General features: G+C 31.5%; 1 protein-coding gene and 1 pseudogene across 5 annotated transcripts in view; both read right to left on the bottom strand.

Annotated features, from left to right (window-relative positions):
• Positions 1-24959, bottom strand: part of LOC145246652 (ataxin-7-like protein 3) — a 103988-nt gene that overhangs the window by 36612 nt on the left and 42417 nt on the right. For 3 of the 5 annotated variants that reach the window (XR_013863148.1, XM_080108357.1, XM_080108356.1), the window contains 2 exons: positions 19981-20007; positions 3453-3530 (listed from right to left, as the gene is read on the bottom strand). Coding sequence is in view for 4 of the 5 variants with exons in the window: in XM_080108357.1 (XP_079964483.1) it covers positions 3453-3530; positions 19981-20007 (105 nt within the window). In the remaining variant the exon portion in view is untranslated. The remainder of the gene's footprint in view (positions 1-3452; positions 3531-19980; positions 20008-24959) is intronic. The other 2 variants (XM_080108359.1, XM_080108358.1) reach the window with 1 other exon arrangement.
• LOC145247040 (U2 spliceosomal RNA) lies at positions 13330-13463 on the bottom strand (annotated as a pseudogene).

Here is a 24959-nt window from a genome sequence, read left to right as displayed (position 1 = left end):
GGGGCTAATTAAAATATTTTTCATTGTATGTATGTATGTATCCTGAAAGTATATTAAGCCAAATAATATTAAATGGAACACGTATATCAAATCTGTTGCCAAGGCCGCTGGAAAAATGGTGGGATCTTTCTATCGATCCAGTAGATATCTCACTGCTGATGCTATTCTCTATCTATATAAGAGCCAGGTACGTCCAAGGATGGAATACTGTTGCCACATCTGGGCAGGAGCTGCTAGAAAGAACTTGTCCTGCCTTGATAGAGTTCAAAATAGACTTCGTAGCCTCGTAGGAGATGTCCTTTTCTCCTCCTTGCAACCTCTATCTCACAGAAGAGATGTTGCGAGTTTGTCTCTGATGTATCGTTATTTTCATGGAAAGTGTTCAACTGAGCTTCAATCTATGGTCCCCCCTCGCCAAACTTTCACAAGAAACACTCGTCTAGCTGTAAACACTATCAATAATTTCCCCCACTCTTTATCTGTGCCTAAACCTAAACGTAGATTCCATGAACAAAGCTTCTTTCTTAGAACTGCACGCCTGTGGAATTGTCTTCCGTTTTCCTGCTTTCCGGCTGACTACAATATGGTTTTGTTCAAGTCTAAAGTAAATAAGTTCTTGATGAGCCGTTCCATATAAGTTATTTAATTTACCAAATTTTCATTACTAATGATTACTATATTGACCAACTTCTACTGTACACTCTTTAACCCTTATCCTTGAGTGGCCTCTGGGCCTTGATAATGTGGTGATGCCTTTGTAAAAAAAAAAAAAAAAAAAAAAAAAAAAAAAAATATAGCAATTGTTGAATATTGGTTCCTCAATGGCAGGTGAAATAACTCAAAAACAAAAAAAATACTTTTTTTTTTTTTGAGTCTTTATAGTTTATATTCATTGGTCTATGATGGTCCAGAAAAGAAACAAAACACAGTGAGAAAGATCAAACGTCTGTTAACCAAGAAAAACAGGAAACTGATCCTAATCTCTTCTTTTTCATTGTATGTCATAAATTAACCAATTTTTGTGCACTCTATGATTTCATCTTTTCACCATGTCCAAAGGTTTTCTTGATGATGATACTTAGTTTACACTTATCCTGGTAAAATACAAGGCTGTTGTTGCCTCTGTGAATTTTGTCCAGTGCATACATAATATAAGGCATCTTTGCTTCATTGTACTTCAGTCGAAGTGCTCGGAAATACAGTGGCTCAACTTCCTGGGGCTAATACTTGATAGATATTCAAATATTCTTTTAAAGTTCTCCTTTACTTTTCAAATCCTGAGTAAGTAAAGTTGAGAATACATTTTCCGTATCCCCAATTGACCATTTAAAAATGTTATAGTATACCTTGCTTGTAGTTTCTTGGCCTTACTGGATTCCAGGACAAGAACTCGTCTAGTCTGTTGGAGCATCCAGCTTTGTGCTGTTACTTGACGTAGCATCACTTGGAGAAGGTGTATTATTCCTTGTAAAAGCCAGTGTTAGTTAGCCATACTGAAAACATCTTATTTGGGCTGCAAATACTATGTGATTTTGAATATTCAGTCATGCCAGGTTGTCTTGAGAGACCTTAGACACTTGTGGCATGTCTAGATAACAGTTCTACTTAAGAAAAAATATGCAAAGATATTTAAATATCTCAAGTTATTTTTTGGAAAGTCTTTAAATCGATGGTAGTTTTAATTAAGCTTCTTTCCTTTAACAATTACAAAAGACATTCTTAACCATCGACTGCCATGACAAATTACACTCCAGCTGAGGGCTCACTGTTCAAACTCCCCAGCTCCTCATTCACAGACAACATGAGTTGGAACAAATACGTTGAGGACATTGCCAAGGCTTCTGCAGAGAAGGCGAGCTCTCTGGAGGGATGATGGATAACGTGCTGAAGTGTGAAGATAAGTGTTGCGCAATCCCAAGCCACACTTCTCCTGAATCAGTACTGCCTGATTCTAGTGGCAAGGAGAAATCCAGGATCACTAGAAACAATGCAGAGATAAGCAGAGAGTACATACAGCACCTGATATTCCCAAACTGTCACCCATTTTAGTACTGACTAATTGCTTAACTTTGGTGATTTAACAGGAACTGGTGTGTCAACGTGATTATGCTGTATATAAATCAGTAATAACTAAGGCAGTCAAAGCATCTCACGTCTTATAAGAATGACCCAATGAAGACATTCACAACCATGGAGAATAATCGAAAAGCATGATAAATGCAGCATTTGATTAAACATCAAATTTCTGGTGGGGATGACTAATGAACATTGAAAAGTAGATCTAAGAAAACAATTTATTAAAAACTAACTGTACCTATCTGGTATTGCCCAGGAAATTCTATTTTATTGACCAAATTCTAGGACTATTGTAAAACATCACCCTCTTTGTTGCAATTGATAAACAACATCATGGTTACCAGCAACTGAAACGTTAAATTACTAGTGTGATACTATCGATGCTCTCCCACCCTCCAACATGTTAGGAAGTGAAAGAAAGAAAGAAGTTGATCAGCCGAACAGAAGTATAGGAAGTGAGGTTAGTAAATAAAGTAATAAAGATGAAGTTGTTTACTAAGTCACACAAAAGCTAGCTGGAATAGGATTGTTAATCATGGTGTATCAGTGCCTGGACATAGAAATCAATATATTTAGATTTACTTTTGTCACAGTTTACAATAGTTAGGGACAGTTTCCAGACGACAGTTAGGTCGGACGTCCCTCGAGAGAAATCATAAAGATGGGAGTCAAAGCTGAGCGGGAGTGGCTCTGGTTGAAAAGAAAATCACTGAACAGACGGCTGGTGATGAACTACATTTGGGGTTCACAGTATCACACACACACAAATATGTACACACAAACACACGCACACAAACAGAGCTTAACTGATTTACATCAAGTATTCATCTTGTGTTGTTTTATCATAGTGTGACCATGAAGGTGACACTATTATTTGATTAATCTATTACTTAATTATTAATTTATAAATAACAAACATTGCAACCCAATACGTTGTAGCAGAGTATATCGCAAGGAACATAGGTCGAGTAATAACTCGACTCCGTTTTTTGTTTTCGTTTGTAACAATGACATTTATTCCTAGGTATTTTTCTGAATAAACCGTGATTGTGCTCCTTCTCTCTGACCTCTCGAACATCGTTGTAATATTTTTTCTTACAATGAAATTTTGCATGTTGTAAGCATTTGCATGCGCACATCTGCACTTTGTTAAACTTTGCTAAGTTGTGAATAATAATAAAACTCACATGTAACTCGATGACATTTTTGTCCTCCACAAACTGACACATTTTTAAATGTTGCATGGACGAGCATTTATTCCAATAAAATAACATAAAATGGCAAAATAAGCGAAACATGTTTTCATATTTTTACAGTAGAAATAATTGAAAGAGAAAAGCATAAATTGGAAAGGATTTGAAAGTTTTATGACTTACCGTTTTTTGTTTTGCTGTTTTTGTTCTTCCGTGTTCCATTGTTACTGTTACCGCCTTTTTCTTTTTTGGGTTTTTTTCCTGGAAGACGTGCCGGAAGTGAAGAAGGGAAGAAGGAAAATAAACATTAGAAAAGAGAATAACAGTTAAAAATAATTAAAGAATTTCAATGATTTACATAAAAAAATAATTTTTTAAATAAAAAAATTAAAAAAAAAACACACTGTAAAAATCTTTTTGTTGTCATCTGTATTTGTGGCCACGGTTCAAATCCTGCCAGTCAGCCACACCGATGAGCCAAACCATAGTCAGTGAAACCTGTGTCTGTGGATAACTATTTTATTTATAAATAAATACATAACTTATACATGTTATTCATGTCAAAATACCAAGGATACAAAAAGTGATAGTATAAGAATATTTGATGGGCTTGTAAATGAATATCTTAGTATAAGAATTGGAAAGTACAGAAATTTTAGTTTTTGCTTCCTCCTAACTATATAGTCTGAATTCCGTTTCTTAATTTTTATTTTTAAAGAAGCCGTTCATGCTCATTTGACGACAATCAGTTATCATTCTATGTCTCATAAAATCATGTGTCTACTAACGAGGCCTATGGAAATTCCACAGCGGAATCTTTCATCTATAATATATTGCTACTTGGCATTCTGTGGACATCCAGCGTGAATGGAGACCCTGTGATATTATTGTACCTATTTTACAATGCCTCCCCAAAGGACAGTTAGACACCAGGGTCATTTTTTAACATGGAGATATTATTGTAGCCTTTTTGTTAAAACTGTAAAAGTATTTATCTAAGTAATCTGGTTAATGTAGTGTCAGAATATATCTGGGTATTACGGTTAATCTCCAATATCTTTATAGGAGTCTGTGACATATTTCCATTGTATGAACGCTTAGCGCAAACGGAAACTCCACAATATCATTATATCATCTTTAGATAGAACAAATACTACTCTTGGATTCTAGCGAGAAGACCAAGAAGGAATATTTTAGTTTCACATACAGTCTAAAAGTGACCAAATTTTTTTTTTTTTATTCATATTGCGTCTTTGGTGATCGGGAGATCCTATTTATTAAAAAGGAGGGTAGAAGGTGATGACATACTATGAACATTAAATTAGTTTATAGATACATTAATTTAATCTTCTTGGTATGTTATCACCTCCCATCCTCCTTTTTAATAAATAAGATCTCCCAATTGAATGATTTACAACCTGGAAACTGTGACACATGCACATATGTATGCACATAAAAGGTACTACGGTATTGATATATAGATTACATTAAGTTGGTCAATTTATGACTCAATCCTTCTCTAATTTAGAGTGTCATCTGCTGAAATACAACCTTCAGCAATTCATTTATTTCATTTTTGAAAGCGATTATGATGAGAATAAAACTGAACCTTCATTCAGTTCTAATTTTTGCAGGGTTTGTACAGATTTTCAATGTCCATTTTCAAAGTTTTTCAAGGCCATCTCCAGACAAAATTCAAGGTTTGTTTTAATATCCACAGTGATTCAAAAAGTTCAAGTCGCAATTGGAGAGTCAAGATTGTGCAAAAAAAAAGGGGGGGGTAATTTTTTATTTATGGTGGCAACCACTACTTCTCTCTCGTGCTCCCCACAAAAATTATAAATAAAAGCAAAAAAAATAGAGGGATTTCACACACACCCCACAAACAAAAAAGGGACATAACTATTGTAACCTACAATACTACTATGCAACTTCAGAACACTGGATTATATTTTCAATATTTAAAAAATGGTTTAATGGAATTTTTATTAATACTTACAAAATAATTTAATAGTATTTATTTCGATTTTGGTTTTAATATTTTGAGACAAATTTTTACTGGACATAAAATATACAATTTTCAAGGTCTTTTCAGGACATTTTCCATATTTTTAAGGATTTTTCAAGGTAATAATAGAAATAAGGACTTTTCAAGGCAAAAGTTAAAATTCAAGGACTTTTCAAGTCTGTGCGACCCCTGTTTTAGACTCTACTTATTTTGACATTAGAGTCATACCTAAACAGCAGAAAGCAACAAAAGCAATTAGCACGACGACCAGAATTCAAAATAAATCGTTATTTTGATAAGCTTTACGTATCCATGATGAAACGAAAATACCATGTTCCAAAAATAGTGTAAATTGATCAAGTTGTTTTATTTTTGAATAAGAAAATAAAATGTTATGTGCATCCGAAGACTGTCTTGCATGCCATTTTGAAAAAAGTTTCAAGAAGCAAAGGGAGGTAACTCAACAATAATGCACACTTACTAGATTTATGTTGCAATGCCTATGAATTCCCCTTAATTGCTTAATGATTTTCTCCATAAGGATAAAACTATTTGATCAATTGACATGATTTTTGGAATACCATATTTTTGTTTTGGTATGGATACATATGATTAAACAGATTTTTCTTTATTTTTACTTTTAATATAGAGGGAATTTTGGACAAAAACAAAAAATTTTTAATGCCATTATCATTTAACAGAAAATGATTGCATTTAATATATATATATATATATATATATATATATACACACACACACACAGTTTTGAAAATAATAAGCGGAAGTTTCTCAAGAGCTCTTTCGGCTATCATCTCATCAGGAGAAAATCGATAGCGTAAAAAATAATATTATGTCGAAAATAAAGAGTTCTAATGGGGAACTTATTGAATGTGCCAAAAGTACGGGGACACTAAAATAAATTTATTAACGTTTAAAAAAACGATTAAAATATTATTTTGTACGCTATTGATTTTCTCCTGATGAGATGATAGCCGAAAGAGCTCTTGAGAAACTTCCGCTTATTATTTTCAAAACTGTATATAAAATTCAGTACCTCCAAACATATATATATATATATATATATATATGTATATATATATATATATATATATATATATATATATGAGAATAAAAGAGCAGCCCTAGACTCAATTATCAGACCACAAGTCACCCGTCACAACATAAAGACTACAATTTTCTCATCATAAAAATGAAGTACAGAAATATTGGAATCAATTGTACTTTAAAAATAAAAAAGGGGTGCAAATTCAATCTAAATAAAAAAAAAAATAACACAAAAACTATCTTTATGATGTACATATCAGTCACGGAACGAAAATGTCATTCCAAAAATCAGATAAATTGATCAAGTATAGCCAAAACCACTATCAATAATTTCCTTCACTCTTTATCTGTGTCTAAACCTAAACGTAGATTCTGTGAACAAAGCTTCTTCCTTAGAACTGCACGCCTGCGGAACTCTCTTCCCTTCGCTTGCTTTCCAGCTGACTACAATCTGATTGTCTTCAAAGTCCAACATAAACAAGTTCTTGATGAACCGTCCCCTTAAGTAATCCAACTTACGAAAATTCCACTACTTATCTTTACTACGCTATAATCCCATTGACTAATGTACATCCATTAACCCTTATCCTCGAGTGGCCTCCTGGCCTTGATAAGGGGTGACTTCTATGTAAAAAACAAAATTTTTTTAAAGTATGTTTTTTAATATAAAGAAAATCATTAAGCGATTAATGTGAAATCGTTAGCATTACAAGGCTGATCTTGCAGGTTTGAATTGTTGTGAAGTGATCTGCTCTTGTTTTGTCAATATGAGGACATGAGCTAGTTCTTTTGTTTGCTTACTTATAAGATTTAATTTACTTTGTTAAAAAATAAAATTACTTGATTAAGTTAGTGATATTTGGAATATGACGTTCTCTTTCTGTGACAGGTACATACATTAAAAAAAATTTTTTTTTTTTTTAAATAAATTGAATTCTGGACAAGTACCCCAGAAAAAATTGAACTGAAAAAGAATTTTATGACAAAGAAGATTTTTTTTATGATTCATGCAAAGTTCCCAGAATTTTATACAAAAATAAACATTCAGATATACATGCCCAGAAATGTAGGAGAAATAAACAATTTTCACTTTCATAAAGATTGGCAACTAAGTTCTTAAAAAAAAATTTTTTTTTTTTAAACTTGGATTCATAAGACCATAAATTCATGTCAGTGGATAGAGATGTTGAATCTTTACAGTTTCAGGTGAGCATTGTCTAACGATAGCAGTTTCAATCCTACCCAAAGCCGGCCAGAGGATTAGTTGGCCACAACGTGGTGAGACGACAGCAACTATGGGAGGCAGTAATTACTGAAGATGCAGTCAAGAGTTCCGCATTCCTATCCCGTCACGGTTAACCACCTGACGAAGAGGAATAGTTGACCAAAAACGTGGTGAAACAACAACTACAAAGATGAGGATAATAGTTTGCAAATAAATGAAATTAGTTCTTGCCATTTTTTTAAATTTACATTTTTTCAAAGTAAAAAAAGAACTAACAACTATTAATTGAATGATGTTTTCTCCATTCATGTTCACAACTTTTACCAATGTTCAACCAGATTCTCAATACTTTTTCAGTGGAAATCACTTTATTTTGACTCGAAAAATTCATCCAACCAAGCTTTAAAAAACGGCAAGAACTTAATTGCCAACCCAATATATCAAAAGAGAGAGAATGACATCAAAGTCTTAAAACAAGCAAACACAATGTTTGTCCAGAATTTCTCATGTGAAAACAAAAAACCCACAAAAATAAAGAAAAATCTGTATGATGTATGAACCCATAACAAAAAATATCATATTCCAAAAATCAGATAAATTGATCAAGTAGTTTTATTTTTATAAAGAAAACCATTTTTAAGTGAATTTGAGTTTTTTTTTTTCAATGTTCCCCCTTTCCATGTTAAGAATAGCTTTCTAAACTTTCGATTTGGAGTTATCTCCCTTGTTCCTTCAGAATGCTTTCAAGATAGCACCACAAGATCCTCACTCGCAATTTATAAAATTTTATTTCCTTATCTAAAAAATAAAACTACTTGATCAATTTATCTGATTTTTTGTGTACAGCATTTTATTTCCATCATAGGTACATTCATCATACAGATGTTTTTTTTGTTTTTTTTTTATTTCATGGGGGCAATTCTGAGCAAGCACCACAAACAGAACAGACAACAAGAAAGACATGGAATTTCTACAGAGATAGGGTAATGTGAGAGAAACATAAAATTAGTTGTGAACAAGAAGACTCTTAGAATACCTGTATGAATCAATTCAAATATTTAAATATTTCAACATTTAACATTAAAAGCATCATTTTAGTAAGATATCCCATTTATATGTGTAATGTTTTATATAAAGGTTGATGGCACACTCACACACAAATAGCATTTATGGAATCGATAATAAAATTCACAATTCGTTCTGCAATCCAACCATATTTTGGATTCTGATTTATCCAACTTTCAGTCATGATTGTTCAAGTTTTTATTTTATCACCATTAATAATATGCGGAGACATTTTGGTAATTATCTCGCCAATAAAAGATTTCATTGTCAAATGGACTTCACATTAACCAGACTTTAATCTCTAGATTTTTATCCATAAAGTTTTCTCTAAGATAATATCTATCAAAATAATCTTTCCAGACTATTTTGTGACGGGAACCCATGGTGGGGTTATATGAAAGGAGGTACACAACCCGTCTTTTATTTATTTTATATATATATATATATATATATATATATATATATATATATATATATTGTCCAGTGAAAGTTGGCTTTTGGTATATAGATGATATAAACCCATGACCAGTGCAAGTTAACAGGTAATTTGTTATTATGTTCTTTTTTCATTGTGAACTAAATAGATGGATGGATAGAGTTCACATAATCTTGTAATGCTAGAATATGTTTGTGGTGCGGCCAGAGTATGTGTCATCCACATATCACAACCACATTGTTGGCTTTAGTGGTGTTGATCCTAATACCATTTCCTCAAAGTACTACATACAGTGGGATAGAAACAAATATTTGTACATATGAAAAATTGTATTTTAATGTATGTAAAACCTTTAACTGAAATAAAATTCAATACATTATTGTGTAAAGATATGTACTACTAAAAAAATAATAAACTTAATTCTTATTCTAACAGAAGTTAATGCATTATTTTCATTTTAAAGGGTGAAAAAAGTATTTGTACAAATCATTTTAACGAATGCAGGGTGACCCCCAAAAAACGGGTCCCAACTCTAATTAGGCCCCGTTTCTTAGTGTTTTGTCCAAATGAAATTAAACTTTGGTCATAACTAGTTTATTATATTCAAAACATCACATCAAAACACTAGGGTCTTTGGCCTTTTTTTCTCCGTTCTACAGCATATGTTCTAGATATACTTTCTATGTTTTTTTTGGGGGGGGGGGTCACCCTGTATTTTAGGGTAGTATATTCTAGAATGATCAAGTAATGTAATCAGTTACTATAGTTAACTCTATTAGCCACTATTAGAACATTCTGAAATTGCTAATCTCACAAGAAAGTTTTAATAATGCCTAAAAGTAAAGAATTGGCTATCTAAAAACAAAATACATGATTTTGTCTCTTTGTAAAGATGGAAACAGTTACAGAAAGATTTCTAGCAACCTGAATATTTCTTTTTGCCTTGTTCATTGTGCTGTTTAAGACTCAAAACAGTGTTGAAAGCCAAAGACGAACCGATGCTCAGAGCCAGATTTCCCCAAGATCAGCAAGGATATTAACGACGCCAGATGTGATTTCTTAGGTCATTATTAAACCTTTAAAAATTTAAGGAGTTGAACCTAGAAAAAGCAGATGGCCGATTGGTTAGCTCAGAAAAAGCAGATGGCCGATTGGTTAGCTCAGAAAAAGCAGATGGCCGATTGGTTAGCTCAGAAAAAGCAGATGGCCGATTGGTTAGCTCAGAAAAAGCAGATGGCCGATTGGTTAGCTCAGAAAAAGAAGATGGCCGATTGGTTAGCTCAGAAAAAGAAGATGGCCGATTGGTTAGCTCAGAAAAAGAAGATGGCCGATTGGTTAGCTCAGAAAAAGCAGATGGCCGATTGGTTAGCTCAGAAAAAGCAGATGGCCGATTGGTTAGCTCAGAAAAAGCAGATGGCCGATTGGTTAGCTCAGAAAAAGAAGATGGCCGATTGGTTAGCTCAGAAAAAGCAGATGGCCGATTGGTTAGCTCAGAAAAAGCAGATGGCCGATTGGTTAGCTCAGAAAAAGCAGATGGCCGATTGGTTAGCTCAGAAAAAGAAGATGGCCGATTGGTTAGCTCAGAAAAAGAAGATGGCCGATTGGTTAGCTCAGAAAAAGAAGATGGCCGATTGGTTAGCTCAGAAAAAGCAGATGGCCGATTGGTTAGCTCAGAAAAAGCAGATGGCCGATTGGTTAGCTCAGAAAAAGCAGATGGCCGATTGGTTAGCTCAGAAAAAGCAGATGGCCGATTGGTTAGCTCAGAAAAAGCAGATGGCCGATTGGTTTGCTCAGAAAAAAGCAGATGGCCGATTGGTTAGCTCAGAAAAAGCAGATGGCCGATTGGTTTGCTCAGAAAAAAGCAGATGGCCGATTGGTTTGCTTAGAAAGAGAGGTAGCTGATTGATTATCTCAGAAAAAGAGGTAGTCAACTAGTTAGCTTAGAAAAAAAGAAAAAAGATAGATGATCACTTATATTAGAAAAGTTGATAGCCGATTGATTAGTCTAAAGGAGTATACAGATAGCGCATTTGTTAGCTTAGAAAAGGAAATAGAGCGCAAATTGGTTAGTTGTTCGGTGAAAAAAAAGTGAATTATATTTATGCATTTGTAAATATTCTGAATAAAAATTGTTAATATAAACAGATCATCTCTTCTGGTTTGGGCTAGTTAACAAACACTACTAGCAAATAATATCAGGCATTCTGTTTGATCAGTTAGCTTAGAAAAAAGGTATAACCACTCGAGGATTAGAAAAATAGAGTTAATTGCTAAGATTAGAAAAGGAGATGGATGGATGATTGGGTTGGCTTAGAAAAGGAGACGGATGGATGATTGGGTCGGCTTAGAAAAGGAGACGGATGGATGATTGGGTCGGCTTAGAAAAGGAGATGGATAGCCGATTCGGTCGGCTTAGAAAAGGAGAAGGATAGCCGATTCGGTCGGCTTAGAAAAGGAGATGGATAGCCGATTCGGTCGGCTTAGAAAAGGAGAAGGATAGCCAATTCAAATAGCTTAAAAAGGAGAAGGATAGTCGATTCGGTTAGCTTAGGAGAAGGATAGTCGATTCGGTTAGCTTAGAAAAAGACACAGACAGCTGATTAGGCAAACCTAAAAAGCTTGATAGAAGGCTGATTGGGTTAGCCTAAAAGACTTGATAGAAGGCTGATTGGGTTAGCCTAAAAGACTTGATAGAAGGCTGATTGGGTTAGCCTAAAAGACTTGATAGAAGGCTGATTGGGTTAGCCTAAAAGACTTGATAGAAGGCTGATTGGGTTAGCTTAAAAAAAAACTTGATAGAAGGCTGATCGGCTTAGCCTAAAAGACTTGATAGATAGCCGATTTGGTTAGCTTAAAAGCCTTGACTGAAGGCAAATTGGGTTAGCCTAAAAGACTTGATAGGAAACTAATTGGGTTAGCCTGAAAGATTTGATTGAAAGCCAATTGGGTTAGCCTGCAAAACTTGACTGGAGGCTAATTGGGTTAGCCTAAAATACTTGACTGAAGGCTACTTGGATTAGTCTAAAAAACTTGACTGAAGGCTAATTGGGTTAGCCTAAAAAGACTTGACTGAAGACCGATTGGATTAGCCTAAAAAGACTTTATACATAACAGATTTGATTAGCCTAAATGTCTTGATAGATAGCCAATTGGGTTAGCCTAAAAAACCTGAGAGAAGGCTCATTGGGTTAGCCTAAAAGACTTGATAGATAGCCGAATGTGTTAGCTAAGAGAAGTAGCTTTTATGCACTGTGCTGTTGCTGAGGTAGTTGAAGAGTTTATATGTATTATATTGTGTCATGGTTTGGCCAACATTTCTTCCCAAAGAAGAAGAATGTCCCAAACATGTAAGTTGTATTTGAAATTCTCTCTGGATAACATGTCTAATACTCGAAGTCCTGGGTTGCATGTTGCAATCCTCATGGTCACATGTTTTCCTTGGCGGTTTAGTTAGAAACTTGTTATTCATGAGAACTGGGTAGCCATTTGTGGACAAAAACAATTGCAGAATATTTCTATGAATAAACCTCAATATTTATATATTTCTGCATGAAGACTTAATACCATGTTAAATTATGTGGTGATACAGGTATTGATGAAGAGATATTTTTTATACATTAATTTTAAACAATTTTCTGGCAAAATAATTTAGATCCCAACAAGATTTATTCAAATAACAATGCTAAATGCAAATTTGTAAAAATGTGTGGCTGTCAATGGAATTATGGATATTGTGGGGGTGGGGGGTATATTTGACAAAAAGTTCCTGTTTCTATGTAGTTTGACATCAAAGCGAGGATATGTTGTTTTCAAGATCCACTTTTCTTCTGTTAGCCATAAAACTTAAACAAGTCATAATTGTAGTCTTAGTATTGTCTGCACGGAGAATTGAACCTTCAACCGACAGAAAACAGTCATTTAGAGCTGATTATTACTTGGCATTTTGTTATGCTACATTTTAAATTCTGTATAGATTCCCAAGTCCAAATAACCATTGTTTATATTTTGCAAAAGTGTCTGTGGCCATATTATACATTTTTAGATATAAATGAAAATAAAATGTTGGTTTCAGATATCTTATAGTAAGTATAATATGGAAATAAAGAGACTTTGTTTTAATTATATTAACAGATATGTCACAGTTTTTTTTTTTTTTTTAATTTTTCAAATGAAACCAAAGTGGGATGAATGGTGGTTGTACCTATTTACTATGCCTCCCCACGGGACAGAGTTAGACACCAGGGTCGTTTTTAACGTGGAGAAAAGGTACAAAAATAAAAATTGTCTCAGTCGTGAAGGATTTCTCCTCCACTGAAGGAGAACAAGAAATAGAAGTGCAGCATCTGAAGAACAGATACTACACTTTGATCTTGACCAAAAGGCCAAGGAAGATGAATGGTGGTTGTAGTTCAATGGTTTACTTTCTTTTGTTTTAATTTCCTTATTTTGTATTATTCATGGAGATGGGGCATCCTAACAATTTCAGTCACTCCAACTTTTTAAGATTATAACCGTTCCTTTAAGTGCAATTGTTTGTATTTCTCTTGCACTTGGTTCACCGGGTATGTTTGACAGGTAGTTTTTAAATTCTTTATCATGAGTTCGGTTGCTCCTATAATGATTGGAATGATGGAGATCTAAAGATTCAAGTTTTTTTTTTCATATAGTACATAAGGCCTTAGTGTGTGTGTGTGTGTAAATAACTGTGTCCGTATGCACACACACACACATATATATATATATATATATATATATATATATACATATATTACTTCATTATCTACATAAGATTTTATGTAGATATTTTCAGTATTTACTTAAACAGTGCTCAATATGCGCGTAAAGCTAGGTAATATGTTATGAAAATATATATGGCAAGTAAGCTACACAGGATTTTCCTTGTAAGGATTTATCAAGCAATAGTGAAGATGAAACGCAAAAAAAATTATGTGTAGCTTAATTTACATATATTATATATATATATATATATATATATATATATATATATATATATGTATATATATGTATCTCTCTTGTGTTTGTGTGTGTGTGTGTGTATATATATATATATATATATATATATATATATATATATATATATATATATACACACACAAACACAAGAGAGATAGAAAGATTGTGAAAAATTATATAATTTTTTCCTAGAAAAAAAAATTAAAAAAATAAAAATTTGTTGCTATGGAGATATTGTTTAGCCATTCTTTTTCTCCCAGACTTTTTTTTTTCCTTCTTGTATTTATTTTGTGAGTACAGAACACACACAAAATATTTTCTAGATTATTATACGAGTAAATTTCACCCAACAATTTTTTTATTTTTTTAGAATGAAATGATTTATCCTGGAAAGAAGAAACAATGTGCAAATCTGTATACAGTCACTGTAGCTTCACAGAAATGAATCACATGTTTTAAAAGGGTAACTACAGTTTGCAATAATAAAGTTGCCATGCAGGCCAGAAGAAGAGATGGCTATGAGGTCTAATATCTGTGCACATGCATTAAAAAAAAAAAAAAAAAAAAAAAAAAAGAAAGGTGGCCTCTTTTTCACACACCATTATGAAAAAGTGCTGCATTTGAAGTACAATCTTTGATGTGGATACTCTAAAATTTAATTTTTTATTTTGTTTATATATTACCTATTTTGATATTTGTTTTATTATAATATTATGCTAACTAGCTGGTATTTATTTTTTATACTCTGGAAAGAATCTAAAAGTCCCACAGAAAACAAAAGCACTTCTTTTTTTTCTAAGGGGCTCATGGATTCTCGGCAGAGTATAACAAAAAGTAACAAACTACCAGTTAATTAGCAGAATATTAAAATAAAACAAATTTTAAAACAGATAAAAAATAATTAAATAACACACTTAAGATGTAAATTCATAATCACCCCTCTACACAAAAAATATAAATAAATTAAATAATTTTATTCTATTTGCTGCAGAGATATTCATTCACTGTTACATAATTTCAAGACACAATTTTCAGTCCATACAGTTTTCAACAGATTTGAAACACTCACCACTTAACAAAGAGGATTTTCCTCAAAATATATAATGGAATATGGTCACACACATTAGATCATTGTGTAGAATTCGGATTTTTTAAGTAAGATTTATTATTGATAAAAAAAATAATTATATATATATATATATATATATATACACGTCAAGATATTGAAATGAATTAGATTACAGGTTAGTGAATCTAGTGGTTTCAAGTCTTACTAAATATTATTGGAAGGAAATATTCATATAAGACAATCCCAGCCAAATAAAAGTGCTCAATATACTAGATAGAGCAGATAAAATTAGAGTTTATCAAATTTCATTTAAAAAGAATTATTTTTCAAATAAAAATTTATTGTTTGAATCAAAGAATACAATGTTTAAAATAATTTGCTTAATCCATAGATTTTCAAAGTAAGTACATCTCCTCAGAGGAAAAAACTATATATATATAAGTTATAAAAATATATATGGCGGAATATTCTGTGTAGCATAATTGCCATATATATTTTTATCACTTACTACCTAACTCTACCTATGTACTGAGCACTGTTGAAGTAAATACTTAGTTCATGCATAAAATTATACTTTCGTATATTAATTTATGTGACTAAATTAAGTAGTCATTATATATATATATATATATATATATATATATATATATATATATAAAAGGAAAAGAAATCAAGATTATAAATTCAAATTTTGAGGAAATTTATTGTTCAACAGAATACTCAAAAAAAAAAAAAAAGAAAAAAAGAAAAAAAAAAAAATTTAAGAAATCCTTAATCTGCTGAGTTCCAAAAAAATGCTATTCTCTTCAGAGGAAATCAAGACATTAACAAATTACTAGTATAGCCAAGCTAAGAATTGGCATTGAATAAACACGAGATGAAATAGCACTATGTTTAGTGATAAAATGAAAAATAAAAATGTAATATGTTTATATCAGTTAAAACATGTTTTTCACAAGGATTTCTTAAAATTTTTCTTGGAATATTCTGTTGAACACTAAATTTCCTTGTAAATTTTTAATTTACAGTCTTGATTTCTTTTCCTTACGGCAATCTCTACTTCCTATTGTGGTTGTATTGGGCTTTTTTTAATTTGGTTAGGATTACTATATAAATATTTATATTTGTATTAGATTTAAGTTTACACTTGCTTTTGTCTGGTAAACTTTTCATTCCTATTGCCTGGATTGATTATATATATATATATATATAGATATATATATATATATATAGATCACTTGTTTTATTCTTCCTTTCTTAATACTGGCAACTTTCCATTTCTTGCATTGTACTTCCAAGCATCAAAACAGTAACCATTCCTGTTGTATTGAAATACAGATTTAATAAACACGAAAATCACAAAGCTATCATGTATTAATTTAAACTACTCGTTTCTTATTAAAATGCAACCAAGTTCTGAGAATTTGATTATTGAAGTAGCCCACCTCTAAAACAAAATTACTACCCATGGAATCTGATAAAATTTACAATTGTTTCTGCAATCCACCTGTATTTGGTATACAAACAAACTTCCAAATTTTAGTAATAAATGTCCAACAATCTTTGTTTTATTGCCATGGGGGACACTTTGGCGATTATCTCATTAGTAAGAAGTGTGACTTCACACTTACAGGATCATAAATAACCCAAATTTTTTATTAATGAAGTTATCTAAAAAGTGTCTATTAAAACCACTAGCAGATTCGTTATAAACTGAAGAGTCATGACAGCCAAAATCAGGGCAGTTCTAAAAGAAGATCTCCATGTTATCAACAAATTTTGTTTGTCATATCCAAATGTATTTATAATTGAATGGCGATAAAACAAATATTTGCATTATTTAAATTGCTTCAACTACTGTTCTCATCTTGAGTGTTATTTTCACGTTTTGGTCGATGTAACCACTGACCATTTTCAGGCATCTTTCTGTCAGATTCTGAAATCTGCATAGAATTTTAAATGAGAATCTTTATTTAATCTTTTCATTCTGTCAGCCATGACCAGGTATAAATCTGAAGTAATTTGCAATGGCATAATAAAGTTCTTAGCAAAAATTCAGTTGTAAGTGACACTCTTCTGGAGGTTGAAGGTTCAATTCTCAGTGCAGACAATACTCAGAATATAATTGCGAATAACTTCGGACTTCTAACCAGGCATGGTTTATGGAACAAGAGCATATTACACCTGTGGATTAAATAAAGTATCAGTTCAAAATTCCATAGAGATTCCCTAGTTTGACAAGATACACCAGAAGAAGGTTGGAGGTTACATCAGCTGAAATGTTACGAAAATAATGCTCAACATGAGAACGATAATCTAAATAACATGAATTATCAATCCTCATCTCAAAAATTCAGAAACAAAACAAAGACTTGGACATTTATGATTGAAATATGGTGGACAAGTCAAGAATAGACTGAATTTTTTTTTTTTTTTTTTTTTTTTTTTTTTTTTACAAAGGAGTCACCTCTTATCAAGGCTTGAAGGCCACTCAAGGATAAGGTTTAATGAGTGTACAGAAGTCATTGGAAGAGTAGCATAGTAATCATTAGTAGTGGAACTTTGTTGTCATTTGATTGCTTAGGGGACGGCTTAACAAGAACCTGTTTACGTTGGACATAAAGACAACCATATTGTAGTCAGCTGGAAAGTAGGCCAGCGGAACAGAGTTCCACAAATAGGCAGTTCTAGGAAAGAAGCTTTGTTCATGGAATCCACGTTTAGGTTTAGGAACAGATGGAGAGTGGAGAAAATTATTGACTGAAGTCTATTTGTTCAAAATATGTTTCGATTGCAGAAAAGATTGTGAATTTAATGATCCCATGGGTGTCCCTTGTTTTTTTTTCATGTTGGTGTGATCGTGAAAGAAGAGAGAAAGGTGCATTACAGAAGACTGTGCGAGCAATAGATTTACTGATGGCACAAGCAGCAGACAACAAACAAGCAAGAGATGAGATTCTATTGGAAAAGTTAACCCATCATTGCCCAAATAATACTGAAACCAAATATTTTTATATAAATAAATACTCAAATATTAATAAAAACACAATTAATCCTGAAAATTTTTCTTTTTTCTACAAGTGTAATTAGCTGAAAGTGTTAATACTGATTTTAAAATTAATCCAAACATCTCTAGAAGAGACACTATCCATCAGTGGTTTCGTATGCAAGGTTTACATTTGAAATAGAATTTTTGTTGATTTATAAGACTTACATTTGATATAGAATTTTGGTCTTTATAAGTTTTACATTCAAACTAGAATTTTGGTCGATCCATAAGTTTATTTTCAAAATAGAATTTTTGTTGATCCATAATGCTCACATTCGAAATAGAATTTTTGTCGATCTATAAGACTTACATTCGAAATGGAGTTTGTCGATCTTGAAAATCTTTATGCTGAACTTTGGAACCTATTAAAAATTTTGAACAGAACTCCATGAGGGTAAATTGTTCTCAGTCATGAATATAGACAACTTATCCTCATGGATTAAATAAAGAGTTTGATTTGTAATTCCATGTAGGTTCCAGAATTCAAAAAAGATGCACCTGAAGAAGGTGTGAGGTCACCAAAGTTAAGCAATGCTGAGTCTGGTCAGTACTAGATGGGTGGTCATTTGGAAATACCAGATGCTGTATGTAGGAGGATGTCAACACCACCCTGCAAGAGCAGTAAAAATATAATGCTGTCATATACATGCGACTGTGAACCATTGGATGATTTGATATCTCCTAGACACTTCATCCTTTGAGAGAAGCCAGTTCAACCTGCTTAGAGTTAATTTCACTGGATATGCTCCATAGCATAAATGCTAGTTAAGTTGGGTGTTGTATTCACAGTGTTTCAAGTGATGTAATCTCCAACCTTCTTCCGGTGTATTTGTCAACTCATGAACCTGGATGAAACACTTCTACCTGGTTATAGCTGATAGAATGAGAACCTACTCCATGGTTTAATTATAGGGTTCAGTTCAATTAGAAGATGCCCACAGTTAGAAAAATATACCTTAAAAATGTGGGAGACTATATTCACCGAAAAATTATATTAAAACCAAGATGAGAATAGTTGTCCAAATAATACTAATTATCAATGCTTATCTCAAAAAGTCTATATTTACTTGCTTCCCCACAAGGGTAAAGTTGGACATAAAGTCAGTTTTGAATGCAAGCAAAATCTAGCTTCCTGCCCCCACTAACCAAAAAGAATAGGCAGCTGGATTTGGACAAAAATTAAAATTGCCTCAGTTTTGAAGCATTTCTCTTTTATTAACCGAGAACAGAAAAGATGAAGTGCTGAATCAGAACACATACTACGTCTTGCTCCTTCAAACAAGTTTTTTTTTTTTTTTTTTTGTAAAATAAGTTGTTTACCAAAGATTGAAATTGAATATTTCCAAATTATTAAAAAAAAAAAAAAAAAAAAAAAAATTTTTTTTTTTTTTTTTTTTTAAATAAAATGCAGACCGAACATTCTTAATTTTAGGTGATGATTTATTTAGTTGCATTAAGTTTTTAATAATTGTTTATTATTTAAAGTGGATTCATTAAAATTCAATGTTAATCCAATTCTTTATAAATTCTCTCTTTTTTTTTTTTTTTTTCCTATATATAATAAAAAAATGGGTTAAAATTATATTTACTATAACAATGACCATACATTGAAAATGTACATTCACAACTTGAAAATAAAAAAATTAAATTGAAACTAATAAAAAATATTTGAAAAAAAAAAAACATGAAATAAATAAAATAAATAAGAAAAAAAAAAAATGGACACTAAGAACCAAAAGCGTTGTGCGTTTAACAATGCACTAGGCAGTAATGGGTTAAAAAAAATTCCAAAAGATGGAGCCAGAAAATAGATGACCTACCAACTGTCTTGGAAACTGAAACAATGCCTGGAGGTAAAAATAACACATCAAATTCACACAAGTAGGAAGAACAGGGGGAAGGGGGGAAGGGTTAAGGAGGCAGATATTAGTAAAAATAAATAAATAATAATATTGTTTGTAAACATTAGTAAGAAAATAAAAAAAACGGTAGTGACGAGGGGTAGGAGGATAAAACTGGGACTCAATCCTACAAATCCAAAAAAATGTAACATCTAAATAAAACATTCAAATAATTTCAAATTCAAAATTTGTAAAATAGTGAACAATCCTGCAAGCAATTTTTCACGATAATCAGACTTTATTTCTTTTGGTTTTAGTAACAGAAGCTCCTAATTTTCACCTTTTTTACTTTAAGGTGGAAACTTCTTATATCAAGGAAGATAACTTTTCTGATGACAAATAATTTTAAATTTCAAGTAATTTTAAAATATATTTTTTTCAACAATCCATTTTTATTTAACAAAAAAATTTTTTTTTTTTTAATGAAACAGTTTTTTATTGGCTAGTTAAAAACAAAACCCAACCTTTTCCATAAAGAAAATAAACACTAAAAATGCAATTTCATAGACTTTTGGAATTTGATAACAGATTTAGGTCTAAGTTCTTGCTCAGAATTCTCTCTATATTTAAAAAAAAAAAATTTTAAGTGTGTATGAGGTACACATCCCTGACGGAACAAAAATCATGGAACAAAAATCATATTCCAAAAATCACCTAAATTGATTGAGTAATTTTATTTTTTTATAAAAAAACAGTCTCATATCACCAGCATGAAAGAAGGGGAGATAACTCAACAATTGAAACTGGCGACACCCTATAATGCCTATAATTGTTTAAAAATTATTTTCTTTACAAAAAAAAAAAAAAAAAAAAAAAAACTACTTCATCCATTTACATTATTTTTGGAATATGACATCACGGGTATGTACATAATAAAGATTTTTCTCCATTTTCGGGAATAATTCTGGACAACCACCGACGTACCATTGTACCTCTGTTGAATATATTTTGGATTATATTTACTCCAGTCAAAATAGTTGATTGAATGCAATTAATCCCACAAGTTTGTGAACAAGACATCCAAAACAATTTGATAATGCTAGATGGAATGAAAAGAGTTTACAGTTTTTCTGCTTCAAAAATAAATTTCACGTAATTTGAAGAAAAGTTATCTCCCTTGTTAGGAAAAATTGGATTCTTTGTTATTGTACCTATTTACAATGCCTCCCCAGGGGACAGAGTTAGACACCAGGGTCGTATTTTAATGTGGAGAAAAGGTACAAAAATAAAAAATTGTCTCAGTCGTGTAGGAACGCTCCTCCACCGAAAGAGAACAAGAAATGGAAGTGCAGCATCTGAAGAACAGATGGTATTTATTTGCTCCCCCACTGAGCAAATTAGGCACAAGGCCGTTTTTAATGTGAGGTAAAAACCAGCTCCCCTAAAAGGGGTCACTCTGGTTACCAAAAATAATAATTGTCCCAGTATAGAGGGTTTCCCCTCCATTGACTGGTACAAATTATCTGAAGTGCAGTATCTGCCGGAACAGATACTACACTTTGATCTTGGCCAAAAGGCTGATAGTGAAATTCGAAAAATGAAATACAGAATTTCAAATAAAACTAATGTTATCTATTGAATTGTCATGTCACAGTAATGAAAATATCAACAAAAAAAATTTACAAAAAGTGATAAAGTAGAAAATTAATTATTAATGAAAACAGTTTTTGAAAACAATTAGCGAAAATGAGGTTTTTTGATAAATTGGCCAAAGATTTTCAGTTTTCAGAAAATATTTACTTCCCTTTTATTACAATTAGAACTCTCCAGTTTCTTTTTTTTTTTTTTTTTTGTATTTGAAAATTACTTTCATTAATAATTAATTTTCTACCTAATTGTTTTTCATAATTTTTAGGATATTTTCAATACTGTGACATGACAATAGAGTAGATACCATTGGTTTCACTTGAAATTCAATATTTTAATTTTCTAATTTCGCTACAATAAACGAAGAAACAAAAATTGCTATTTAAAAAAAAAAACAAATATGAGAATTGGGTTCTTATCCAGTATTTAACCTAATTGAATAAACAAAAATACAGAAAAATATGTATCCACCACTGAATGAAAATATCATAATCCAAAAAAAAAATGTATCAGGTTGTTTTTTTTTTTTATTATATAAAAATAATTTTTTAAATTCACTTTTTACCATTTTTACTGATTAATAATATATTGTAGCCATTATAAGGCTGATTTTAAAATTTCTGTAGTTAGAAATGACTTGTTTTATTTTAGTTATTAAATATGGTGGCTCCAGAGATACCATTTTTTATTACCCCATAAAATTTGATTTTCTTAGTAAAAAGAAAAATTACTTAATATGATTTTCGGAATGTGACATTTTCATTCGGTGATTGGTATCTTCATATAAAATTTTTTTCTGTATTTGCTTTTTATTTTAAATTAGGTTGAATTCTAGACTTGTACCAAAAATGATCCATTTTCACTTCTCCGTCCATTGTAGCCATACATATATCATTTATAAATCATCAACCCTGATGGTTGTTTATAGAAAAAGAAAAACAAAACATTAGAACCAAAACATTGGATGCTGACATTTGGACCAATATAAATAAGGAAGATAGGTCTCCTTTTAAAACTTTACACAACACACATATATATTTTTCCATTTTTTTAACAAATATTTTATTTGTTCATGATGTAATTTTACTTTACATTTCAATTCAATGGTGAAAAAGTTTTTAAAAATAAAAGGGGGGGGTTCTTATACAGAATTCCTTCTACATTAAAAAAAAAATCTATATGATGTACATACCCATGACGAGATGAAAATAGTATATTCCCAAAATCATGTAAATTATAAAAAGAAAATTGATTGATCAAAGAAAATTATTTTTCAGCAATTAATGAGAACTTGTAGGCATTACAACAAAAACCTAGCAAGTCTGAATTATTGTTGAGTAATCTCCTTTTGTTAAGATTATTTTCAAAATGTTGGGCAAGATAATCACTCCTCTGATACTCATAAAATTTGATTTTCTTATTTGAAAATAAAACTACTATTTTGTTGCTTCACCATGAGTTCATAAATCATACAGATTTATTTTTATTTTTTAATAGAGGGGGAGTTTTGGAGAAGAACTTTAAAGACATATGCTGACAGTTAATGCAAGTAAAATAAAAAAATCTTTGGTGTATTTAAATTAATTTAAAAACTTTAATAATCAATAAATGTTATTCCTTTAAGTATAAGTACTCAATTTATTTTTCAAGCATTTTTTTTTACAGTCAAGTTGATGCACAGAAGAGGAAAACTTATGATCTCGGTGTCAGCAAGTACAAAAGTTTTGTCTACAAAAAATTAAACTAGCACTAACAATGGCATATATGCACACTCTCAACTGTAATCATAATATTTGGGGGGGGGGTCTCAGAATCTGTTCTGGCTCTGTGCCATATTTCCAGTGGGTAACACTGATACACAGGTACTTAACTATTCAAAAAGAATATTTAATTTTTTTTTTTTTTTTTTTACTTAACATTCTTTTACATCGCTTCGGGCAATGCCGAGAAACAGGTCCTGCTAGTTATCAATAAATGTTATTCCTTTAATCATAATTAATATTCTATTTTTCAAGCATTTTTTTTTTTTTTTTTTTTAAATCGAGTTGATGTGCAGAAAAGGAAAATTTATAAAACTGTGTCAGCAAGTGCATTATCAACTCAAGATTCATAATCATGAACATTTCTCTTGAACAAAAGTTTCATCTAGAAAAATTAAACCAGCACTAACAATGGCATATACGCATACTCTCAGTTTCTGGTGCAAATCTTTTCCGCGTTGTTTTTCTTTTTTTCTCCATATTTACTTAATCTATACATGTATAGTTTATGCCTACCTATATATACCTATTGTCAATGCTGGTATAATATTAGGATCATCAGTCATTATCTAAAGAGATGGAGAGAAATTATCGGTTATTTAGAACAAGGTTTCCTAAAACTTCAGGGCATCATGGAACCCCTCAGCAAGTAAAAGGTTTTTCACAGAGCACTAACAGGATAATTTCTAAAACAAATATCAAAAACATTAATTTCAAATTTTAACACTAACCTTTTTTCCAGTAAAAAAAAAGATAATTAAATGTCTGCAGGCATTTAATTTTTCCATATAAAGCATTTGGTCCTCCTTAAGAAAGCTTCACTCACAGAGCCCCAGGGTGGAGCTCACATTGGGGAAACTCTGATTTAAAAATGTAACATGCAGCCGCAGCTGAGATTGAACTCCCTACTGTAGTGTAATTTAAATCTTGTTTGTAGCTGAATACTTGATGCTTTGCTAGGGCTATCAAAGGTATTTTTTATTGTGATGCCATCATTAGATGGGTTCTAGATGGGTTGCCTACGACAGGTTAAGAGAGGCCACTCTACCCTCGAGAGAAGGATAGGCAGCACCAGTTTCCCAACCTGGTATTTTTACCTCGCGGTACATACAGTGCCTCGCCTTCTCAAATGGTCACCAGTTTGATACTGGCCAGACTCAATGTTGCTTAACTCTGATTTAGATCATTCTTAGCTAACCAAGTCTGATGTTTATAAATAAATGTTTGTCATGATAGCTTTGTAATTATCAATTAAATCATCAACACCAAACATGGGAAGCATTAATTGATTAATGTGATTATTCATACCCAGTTATTTCCCCTTGGATTGTTTATAATGGCAGTGACAATGTGATAGGAATTTTCATCCTATATATTTATTTACATTTTTGAAATACAATTATTTTTAATATCCTCAGAAAGAAACTTGTGTTTAAATATTTTAAATTTAAATATCGTAAAATAATTATATTTAGTTTAACATTCTAAAAATAAATTTTTATAATACCATAAAATACAAGAAATAAAACTGCACATTAAATATGCTACGAC

The sequence above is a fragment of the Euprymna scolopes genome, chromosome 24 (genome assembly GCF_053919585.1).
Source record: "Euprymna scolopes isolate OS-2025 chromosome 24, ASM5391958v1, whole genome shotgun sequence".
In the NCBI taxonomy this organism is placed as follows: domain Eukaryota; kingdom Metazoa; phylum Mollusca; class Cephalopoda; order Sepiida; family Sepiolidae; genus Euprymna; species Euprymna scolopes.
Note: the sequence above shows the minus strand (reverse complement) of the source record. Positions and strands in the feature narration are given on the sequence as shown.